The 10,825-nt window shown below is 46.5% G+C and overlaps 1 protein-coding gene across 1 annotated transcript; it reads left to right on the top strand.

Annotated features, from left to right (window-relative positions):
- Positions 1-4,053: 4,053 nt before the first annotated feature.
- LAJ45_10831 (uncharacterized protein) lies at positions 4,054-7,076 on the top strand (the record flags this gene model as incomplete). The annotated part of the gene is made up of 10 exons (XM_046120346.1): positions 4,054-4,068; positions 4,133-4,202; positions 4,919-5,064; positions 5,128-5,187; positions 5,275-5,661; positions 5,733-5,760; positions 5,822-6,238; positions 6,295-6,498; positions 6,671-6,861; positions 6,921-7,076. 10 exons carry the CDS (start codon positions 4,054-4,056, stop codon positions 7,074-7,076), a joined length of 1,674 nt encoding a protein of 557 aa, XP_045966471.1.
- Positions 7,077-10,825: the final 3,749 nt, after the last annotated feature.

Genomic DNA, 10,825 nt, shown 5'->3' with positions numbered 1-10,825 from the left:
CTCTAGAAGGAACCCCCACGTTCCTTGCCCCCCATAATTTACGTCTGCCCCGTAGAGTGTTCTACGAGGTAAGCAACACCGCGATCGATTAAGACCCGCAGGCTCCTGTGAATGGATAGTTAGGCGAATTGTTGAAGGGGTCATCGAATCAATCTGTCGGCCAGACAACAAAAGCCCAATCACAATACTCCAAAAGACCCAGATATGGTTTCAGCCCTCCTCTGCCCCGGCTCCTTCATCCTTGCATGGAAGGGATATCTAAGAGTCTCATCCGTATAGCTATGGCAACTCAATGATTGCTTGCTTTCTATGATCAGGCCATTTCATCTCTGTTGATAGTACCCGGGTTATAGAGGACTGGCTGACTGGCTTGATTGACTGATGCGGACAAAGCATCATAGTTTCGCTCGAGCCAGCCATATTTATCCGAATGCCGCGGACTCTCATCCCACTACTGTATCTTTTGCAATTTTTCCGGGGATTGAGTCTGTAGGCCTAAGGAAGTAGGGAAGGCTGTAGTACCCTCAATGAATGATCTCCAAGAGCGTTCGAGATTGAATGACTTTCTAGAGTAATTGCTTGGACCCTCTCTTTCTTTTCTCCACGCCCCCCTCCCTGAGAATGGGGGCTCTCTCGGAGAATATTTAATTAAAGCGCTTTAGCGGGGAAGCAGATATTTGGCGGGTTGACCTGCCCCCCCCCCCCCCGCTTGGCAGGATTTAGCTCGGTTTTTTATCCTTCTTTATATTCGTGTTTCACAAAACCTGGTCTGGACCCCCCCTTTCCCCTATACAAAATGTGGCTAGGCTCCTCCTCTTTCCCTTATGCTAGAGGAGAGTTAGGTACTGGTTGTTGCTTCTGATGGCTAGCTTTCTAAGCCTTTCTTCTCATCTACCAGTTTCCTGGGAATTGGCGGGGCGAGAGGAGCGGTTAACAGGTAATTTTCGGTTCTCCATGTGGAAAATAAATAAATAAATTCCCGTTTTATCTTTCCCGGTTGAGTTTAGCATCCCCTTCCCCCATCGTATTGACCTGCCTGATGACCCCATCTAGCTTATCCCTGTCATTAGATTCTCACCGCTCGAGTGAGGAGGGAGGGGTCAACTGGTATGTGATTGTCGGTATGGTAGGTAGAACTGTATGTAGGGAGGATTGGAATTTGCCAATAGGGTTTCCTTATGCAGGCTGATGTAGGTTGTATGCAGTGTGTAAAGTGGATAACCCATACCGTAGTAGAGCATAACCCATATGGCTGATGGCCGATGTAATGACCGGCTTAGCAATCTCGAGTGACAACGGTGTACCAGGAGTTGGTGATTTTCTTGCTGCTGCTGTACCCCAAATTGGACCATGTGGGAAAGCGATGACTGACTGCTTGCTTGCCGAGTTCCAGCGGAGAACCGTTAAGCATAGCATGAATAAAAATTTAGATGGAGACTGCGTTTCAAACAACCACCAAAAAAAAATTGTAAAAACAAAAGATTCATCAATTGCTCGTGCTTCGTATCGCGTGGGTGCAAGGATATGACGGGAAGCGGACAGCACAGCAGCCCTATTGGCTCTAGTGAATGAGATGCTTACGTTATTAGATGAACTCCCGAGATAGGTTTGCGAATTTGTTGTGGACAAGCTTCGTCGAAAAAAGGGTGAGAGAGTGAAAGAGAGGTTCAAGGTTCAAACCACACGGTTCATTTTACGCTTTCTTGTGCACATTTGTATGATCTCTCCCGTCTTGAAATCTTCCGTGAGACGTTGGATTTGCTTCTCCGATGTCCCATAGAGGATTGTTCAAGGCCTTCATTTGAAGATGGCTGCAGGGTTGATCCTTGACGAGCATCGGAACGTGGGGCCAAATTTCCCATTTTCTCAACCGGTTGAAGCCTGAAGGAGGAGGTGGTGGGAAAGGAAAAATAAAATAAAAGAAAATAAAGAAAATAAAAATAAGAAAATAATTGGGTAAAACGAATAAAAAAAGAACTGAAGGGAATAAACCATTTTATCCTCAACCCTTCCGTCTGCTGCACTGCATCATCCATCCCACATGAGTCTCAGCGTCTGTAGTTATATTCTGGCTGATGGTGTCACTTTTGGTGTTCTCCCAGGTCCTGATATACAGCCTACTGCTACTTGATTAGTTCTCCCTCGGTAGCGGTTCAATTCTACTGATTAGGGGGAGATTCGGAATGTCGAGAGGGATTGGGACTACTCCGCCGACGTCCCCGATGGCTGGAACATATGTACCATGCCTACTTCTGCTTTATGTAGTCGAGTATCTCGATGGTATATCTAAAGACATGTTCTACGAACACGGTTGCAACTGTAGCCGGTGAGTGAAGAAGGTGTGTGAAAAAAACAAGAGAGGGTGGTCGAACACGAGAAGCTGCAAAGCGTTGCCGAGTGCGCGATCGTGAATCGGTCGAATAAATTCCCGCCTGCGTCTGTTCCCGCTCGGCCTACCTGTTTTTTTTTTTTTTTTTTTTTTTCCCCGAGGGCGGGCGGCGGTCTGAAATTTTTTGTCTGATTTTTTTTTCTTTTTTTCTTTTTTGTTTATGTGTGCTCTCAACCCGTATAATGTTGTGCCAGGTTTAGACAGGCCTTTGACTCGCCTAGCACGTGTATGCTTATGCGGATGGATGCGTGCTTGCCATGTTTTTTTTGCCATGCTTTGTTAAGTCTAATCTTGGTAACTACTAATCCTTTGTAGCGGTTCTGCGCACCCCTTTATGCTGGGGCCTTGTTCGAAAGTGGTTGCCGCATGTTCTGAAATTCCTGAACGAACCAATTGCCCTTTTGGCGATTTCTCACGCTGTCTGTGCAATTTCTATTGGAAATCAACTATGAGTTCGAGACATTTGACGTAGGCAGATATCTCTGAGAAGACAAATATCCCCTTACCTTCCTTAGATGTGTAACAGAGTAGTAAGCGTCTCATATGGGCTCCAAATAAAGGTCTTATTGTGTTTGGCGACCCAAACCCTTACTGCCCCGGGCATCACCGACTTCAAAACTTAACCCCGTATGCGCACAGACAAATAGATAAATGAATTTGCTTGCGACATGTAGGGGAAATCTCATCACGGGAAAGCATTCTGAGGCGGGGACTTTCCGGTGACATATTATCATTTGGCGACTGAATCTGAGGCTTTGTGACTAAAGACGTCTCGCGAGATGAGTTAGCTGGTGGGCTGAAGTTAAGAATTGGGCGGTTGTTGAACCACTCACTTCATTCCATCCTGTTCTACAGTTTCTCGGCATGGGAGATGAGAATATGCGATTTGTGAGTGAGTCAATGAAACCACTGCCCCTTCTTGTTTTATGCTTTGATAATAGGCAAACCACACGCTTAGTTACAAGCCTTTTCGATCGAACTGAGATGACCACATCTGCACAAGTAGGTTCTTCTAGAAGTAAACCACTGGAGGCTGAAATCTTGGTAACTGGATCAAGCTTCGATTAACCCCAATTTTAGCTGCTCAGAATTGCATGACCTTGCTTGCCGCACCATCAGCGGGAAGGTGTTCTTTCACTCTCATGAAAATCGGATCTTTCAAAACGGAGCACCTTGCTTGATTCAAAACTGGATATCCCATTACCAATTCCGGTATCCCATGCGCGCCGCAAGGGAAGTAACTTGCTAGACCCCGTATGGATGGTTGTTTGCATTATCCGGAGCGAGCCGTTCAGTAGTTGGGAATGGGCATTGAGGTCACCGGCCCCTGTAGAGCGGTCCCCGGCAGCGGGCTCCGTTCTCGGGAGGGGAATAATAATAACGTGTAGAGTACATAGGTCTGCCATGAAAGTATTACTCTAAGAGACTCTCTCTCAAATCGGCTTGTTCAGCGGAATGGGGCCAGCAGAACTTGAAGTAAGGGCTTTGAGGGAACGAGCCGATCCAATCAAGGAAGCGCTCAATAACGTGGATGCGGATTTAGTTGCTTTTTGATGGGGGAGTGGGGTTAGTGATTGGGTTTACTGGTCGCCCTCGTTGCAACTAAGTTTGAAAACGCCAGGCAACAACAGTATGGAAATATTCAAGCTGGCTTTGTCAGTTTTATGAGTATAATTCAGGTGAATGACGAAGTACAGAATAGAGGAAGCTATTTCTGGGATCATTCACTTACCAAGTATGTAGTCACAATCACCATCACCGTCACCGCCGAGTAAAACGACACACACACACACCCTATGGAGAGCATCTATGTGTACCTACATGCCTAGATAGCATACTTCTCAACCCACCATCACAAAACCACAACTACAACCACCAGGGGCAGGGCAGGGCTGGGGCCAGGACAAGGGCTAGGACCGGGACATGGCCAGGAGTGAGAGTGCATGTGGGACCCACCAACGGTAGCCCCTCCACCGCCGGGGGGAGGAAGAAAGCCTTGTGCGCTTGTGGATTGTCCATCTGCGCAGGTCCTTTAACTCACTAGGCTTAGGGGGTGGTTTCTCCCGCCTTTCCCTTTGCTACTTCTACTGCTCCACCCCCCGCAAGTCGTCGCCATCGCCACGTGGTTCTGATCGTTTATCTTCACACTTGCATCCCAAGTGAGTCTCAACAAAAACCCTCGTCTTCCCCCGTCGAGCAGAAGCATCTTGGTTATCGTTCTTCGAAACCTGTAGCTGTTAAACCACCACCGCAACCACTACAGTACTAATCAGCCCAGACGCCAACCACTACAGCCCATCATAACTACCACACACACCTCACCTCACCTCACTCTTACACTCACACACTCCCACACTCCCACACTCATCGCTACAACTCATCTCTTTCTCAACATCATCAACCCATTCATTCACTGCCTCCTTTCATCACGTCGTATATTCACTCATACTCACTCACTCACACCCCTTCTATAAACACCTAACAATACATATTTAAACATCTCACCCCCACCAACAATATCAACCATAGCTGCCGGACACAGATCCTCGCTTTCTGTTCGAGACTCTCTACTCTCGTTCAACTTCTTTAACGATACCGGTCATAGAAAGTTGAGGAACTCTTCTACAGAGTCTCTCCTAGAATCGCGAGATTCATCCGCCAACCTGGCGAAACTCGTAAAGCCGATCTCCTCAAGTGAAGGATCTAACGCAGTAACAATTACTCACCCCTCAAACAAGATGCATCAAACCAGTTCCAGGTTACTCCGAATGACGAGCGATGATCGGCCATTCACAAGGGTAAGTCTTGCCCCTCCAGTGTGCTCTTTATATGCACCTTACCATTGACAACCCTATTCAACGCTAATTAAGGCGTTTCGAGAACAGGATTTTAAGGATTTGTTTTCCACCCTCATGGTCAGTCTGCCGCTGAGCTCGCACCGGGTTCGTTTCAAGACCTACACATTCTCATTCACCTCAGAGGAGGCCATCAACAATCTCGGTTCCCTGAAGTTCTCGCAGTCAAACCGGATGCCGGATCCCAAGGACCCATCTCGGATTGTAACCACAACAACGACAACAACGTTCTCGATGGCTAAGGAAATGGCTCGCTCTGTGTGTCAGAGGTTCATGGATGCTCGTTTTATCGAGCTTGCTGATTCAAAACCAGTCCAGTACTTTCCGCCAAAGGGCTCCCTATGGCAATTGACCCCGAAAGGGATTCACGTTCTAGAAAGGTTCTGCCAACGGAATGGAATTCAGCAGGAGCATGTTGTTAGACTGCTGCAGTCACCTTTCAATACTATGCGTCTGGTTATTCTTGAGAGAGACTCTGTTACCGACAGGTTATCGCAGGACAAAACCACCACAGAGGTAATCTTCAGACGGTTTGCCGGATCTACTCCAAACATTAAGGCCAACGTGTCCATCTCAGACTCAGACTCAGTATCGGAGTATCATGATGGAATCACAGGTGTAAAGCTAGCCGAAACGCGGAAGATTTATGACAAAGTGATTAAGAATTCGTTTACTGGGAAGTGCGCGGTGGATTGGTTACTGGATTGCTGTACCACAGTGGAGGCGCGTGAAACCAATGAGATTGCAAGGCTTTTCATTCAGCATGGTCTTATCCAGTCCGTACTAGAGGACAAGGTCTACGTTCATCAAAACCCGGAAGCAAGCCAATTCCAGCCGACCAAGAACGCCATTTATGTATTCACAGACAAAGGTAGAAGGGTTGCAGGGTGGATTGAGTCTGACAGGTTGAGCCTGCAGAGCGGAGAGAGGAATGCTGATGGCTCCCAAAGAGCGAGGTCAAACGTGAGGGTGAGAGATGACCAGTCCCCGAGAGGTAGGCTATCCCCAGTGCCATGTCCAAGAGGATGCATGATTCTAATAGTGTCATAGATCAGCGTGAAACAAACACAACTCGGTTGACTGCTATCCTGAACGACGCTGCGCTACGATTATTGTACCGCGAATTCCTTCGGGAAACTCTTTGCGAGGAGAACCTGGCCTTTTACCTGGATGTTGAGGGTTTCAACCACAACTTCCATTCTATTGACCTGTCAAAGCCGGATGCTGTACGTGAAACATTAGCCGCTGCTTATGGTATGTTACACTATCCCGTTGAGATTTACCCCCTTTACATTTTACCCCGGTCACACGTTTCAGCAATCTCTCTTGGTGACTATCTCATTGAGTCCCAAGTTATATGATACCCGATGCAATTCTGCACTCTATTCTATATTTTGGAATAATTAGCTAATTACCTTCTGTTTAGGTCTTTATAACGCTTTCTTGGCACCGGGCTCCCCCTGCGAGCTTAACATCGACCATACCCTCCGCCAGGACATGGCATCACGCATGACAAGGGCAGTTGCAAAAGACGATGAGGCGATGTATACCAGCTTGAAGGATGTGCAGACCCTGTTCGACAGGGCACAACAGCAAGTGTTCAAGCTTATGGCAGGAGTAAGTTCCACAACATACAAAAATGGCATGTGACTATCTTACTGACTGTCTGGTAATAGGACTCGGTACCCAAGTTTATTCGCACTCATAAATATATCGAGGTTGCAGGCGACATTCTCGAAGATGAGCGAAATGCCCTTTCAGGTGGGGCTCCCGAGAGGACTTTAAGTCGATCAACCAGATACCCAGCCACCAATGGTGATGTCCCAAGATGACCCTCTAGACATTGAATTTTTGTTTTCCTTTTATCCGCTTCTTTTGTCCATTTTGAAAACCCGCTTAGGCGGGAGCTTTAATTAAAAATTTTTTTTTCTTTCTCTAGTCTCTCGGGATGAGAATTTTTTAGGTTTTTTCTTTTCCCCCCCCCTCTATTTATCTTCATTCGAAACAATTCTCTCCTGGGATTTTAGGGTCATTCAGGAGTTCTTGGGTCATCATTTATCATTTATCATCATCATCATCATCGTCATCATCTTCATCATCATCATCATCATTCATCATTGGTTGTTGGTTATCATATTCTCCTATGTCTCATGTCTCATGACTCCCCTTTTGTGCAGTAGCAGCAGCAGCATATCAAACTTTTGCTTCGCGTCCATCTTCTTTACGAGTATTTGGCGTAGTCCTTTGCCCCCACACACTCTCTTTTTTCATTTTCGTTCCTTTGGTTTCCCCATTCTCATTTTGTTCACTTCTTCTTGAGCGGTTGTTGTATGATGTATCAATGAGCTTTCCGACCTTGTGCTTACTCTACTCCCTCGTGAGGTTTTGTGTTTGTGTTGTCTTTCTGGTTTTTTGTGTCTGTGTGTTGTACGTGCGTGTATCAAATTAGAAGGCGGTGTTTGGGGGGAGGGGGGGTGGGGGGCGCTAGGCAGACAGTAGGACTTGGGGGAATGTGGGAAGGGGTTCAGTGCTTGTGACGGAGAGCGTGGGAAGGGGTTATGAAATTTTCTTTTTTCTTATTTTTCAAAAATGTATGTGCAAAACAACGGGTTTGGGGAAAGTTGGGGTTAATAATAGAGGACATAATTTTTTTTTTCTCCTTCACAACGATATTTTACTAGTACTACTTGGTGCGTTTGATAGTGATGTGTGACGTGACGTGATTTAGATGAAAAGGAATGCTTGGTTTGTGGCATGGCATGTACTGTATACAAGTCTACTTAATTTTCTGTTCTGTACTTGTAGAGTACATGTACACGCTTACCAGCGTAAGAACCAGAAAATGCAGTTGCTCAGGGCAAGGATAATTTGTATGGAATGGCGTCGTTCTCTCATACAAATAATCCCTGGTTGAGGGTAAGCTGTAGTCTACGCCGTTAGTGGTGTGCTGATATTGTGTGAGAATGCCGAGGCAACTCTACACACACGTACTGTCAAAAAGAGGTATTACTTACCGTAGTCAAGTATCGTACTTCATGAATCCCGTTGTAATTTCACCAACTCTTCCCGCATGTTATTCTGAAAGAATACATACATGTACTATAGCTACTGTACGTACTTGAATAATATTACGTCGCAAAACATATACCGCAAAATCCCGGGAAAAACCCGTTGCACTAATGTATTGCACGCCAAAACTTGCACTTCTATGATACTACTGTACCAAGCACTGTCTCGCAACGGGCCATTCCCACATTCCACAGTAGATCGACTCTACCTAGACCTCTACCCTCAAATTCCAAATCCCAACTATAAAAAAACGTCATAGTACATCCGTATCACAAACCACGTGATGTCCCATGCGCAACTAACTAACTAACTCTCAGTCGGTCGGTCCCATATTAATATACCCAACTATATACCTCCCGACCAACCGTCCCATGTATCAACTACATGTACCCAACTACCCAAGTACCTCCCCCCATGAAACAGTACCCCCAGCACTCACTCCGGGGAATTTCTCCGGCTAGGGCAGTTGGGGACTGTTTTAGAGACGTACCCGGCCCTACATGCCATGTGTGCAGTATGTAATGTAGGCCAAGAATCGAATCCTCAAGACGCAACATAAGAAATAAGCTCGACCTCCACGTTCGACATTCGATCCCGGATCCCGCCCGCCGGCTCCTATTATTCCCTCTCCCTCTGGACATGATTGCCATGTTGGGTAGCCACGAGACTACACTAGCCGTACGCTGGAAATCGTGATTTTGATTAGTTAGGACCCTATATATATGTACGTATGGGTATGCGCATTCCTTTCAACGGATCGAGGTAGCGTAGTGAGAAAAAAGTTCTTGGGTGCTTGGGTTGGATTGGGTTTGGTTGCTTGCTGTGCTGTAGGAGTAAGTCTTTATGTAAATTGGTTTCATATCATCGGTTGATTTTTTGTGATCAAGAAATTCGAGTGATTTTGACCCTGATTCAGAATAACAATGCCCCTTCATGGATAAATATTTGTCATAGAAATCGGCGTTACAATTCATTGGCCTCTTGTATGCGCAGCTTGTGAAATATGTACGTTATGTGAGATTTTCCCTTTCTCTCTCTCTCTCTCTCTCCCCTTAACCTCTTTTTATGATTTTTTTTTTCTTTTCTTGCGGGAATAAAGAGGTAGGGCTAGGGTAGAAGTAGTTGGTCTGGGCTCTCCAGCGGTGTTGATACTAACCGACGATGCATTTGCGGGGCCAAGCTGGGGGGGCCGGGGGGGGGCCACGCCCTAACTAGCGGTCAGTGATCATGATGTGAGGAGGGATCTTCGCGACTTCACTCGCACTAACTCAATAGCGTTCCTCATGAGTCGCATCTCCGGACTCCGGACTGCGTAATTATAAAATTATCGAGTCTGAATTATATTGAAGCATCTCCACGGGCACTATTCCAGGAGCAGCATGTGCATGATAACTACATGTACTTCCTAATTCCTATCCTTTCAAGCAGCAGCATTAGTAGCACTAGGAAAAGATCTTTGTGGCTGCCCATAGCTTTTTGACACCGCTTGTGCCTCCAATTGGGGAGAGGCCTGGTTACTAGTCCACAGAGCTCTTTCATGTCGGTGCGTTTGAGGTGTTTTTTCTAATGACAAGTGGGGCCCGCTGTCGACTCAAGAGATCCTCTCAAGTACCCATATTTCCATCCATGTTTACATTGCAAGTCATTAGTACACGGACTGTAATCCCGGAGGCCTCTTGGTAGCCCATACTAGTAGTAATACTCGTATTTACGGTCCTCGGTAATTGAAGTCAGCGGAGGAGCGCAAACGAGAGGATTATCAACGCAGTGTCATTGTCCATGATGTACTCTGTTAAGAAAATAGGGGTATGTGCACCACCACCAAAAAGCCCACGATAACGATTTTCTGACCAGTATTCAAAGAATCAATAGAAAAAACTACCACATATGCAGTGTAGGTTGAATATGGAGCTGAACGCCTGGTTTCCTGGTGGCACAGTGGGATTTTCATGTGTCAGTTTATTAGGTAAAGACCACTGAGCTTCTCCGATTGGTCTCACCCACCGCGTCACTTTTTGCAAGCCGATATGGGGAAATTCTTGTTTCTGCGGTAATAATAGTGGAGCTAGATTACTAAACTACATATGTTATATCTTATGTGTCTATATCCCCCCCCCATGCAGGGACCACGGAATGCCGGAGAGGCCGACACCGCTATCTGGGGGGCTGCTTGGCCAAGTCTCTCTTGTCACCTGTCATATCACCTGTCATATAAGGGTATTGGACGGAGGATTGTACCCTTGAAATGCCGTTGTCACCTACCCGGTATAATTTCAATGCACTAATGGCCTGTGGGGAGTTGCTGGCACATATGCAAGCGGGTACGGCCTGGCTTGGTGAAACCGTTTCATGTTTCACGGTTCCCATCCAAGGGAAGGGTATCAATGGTTGTGGGGCACGGGTGCATCTCTAAATTGACGAAGTGGAGTCAATAACGGGAGCCAGGGAATAGCCTGGAAGACGGTGAAGGGGGCTTAGTGCTGATCATTGATAACGGGGATCATGATTAAGC

This window comes from Morchella importuna (assembly GCF_003444635.1).
Source record: "Morchella importuna strain M04M26 chromosome Unknown Morimp01GS051, whole genome shotgun sequence".
Lineage (NCBI taxonomy): Eukaryota > Fungi > Ascomycota > Pezizomycetes > Pezizales > Morchellaceae > Morchella > Morchella importuna.
Note: the sequence above shows the minus strand (reverse complement) of the source record. Positions and strands in the feature narration are given on the sequence as shown.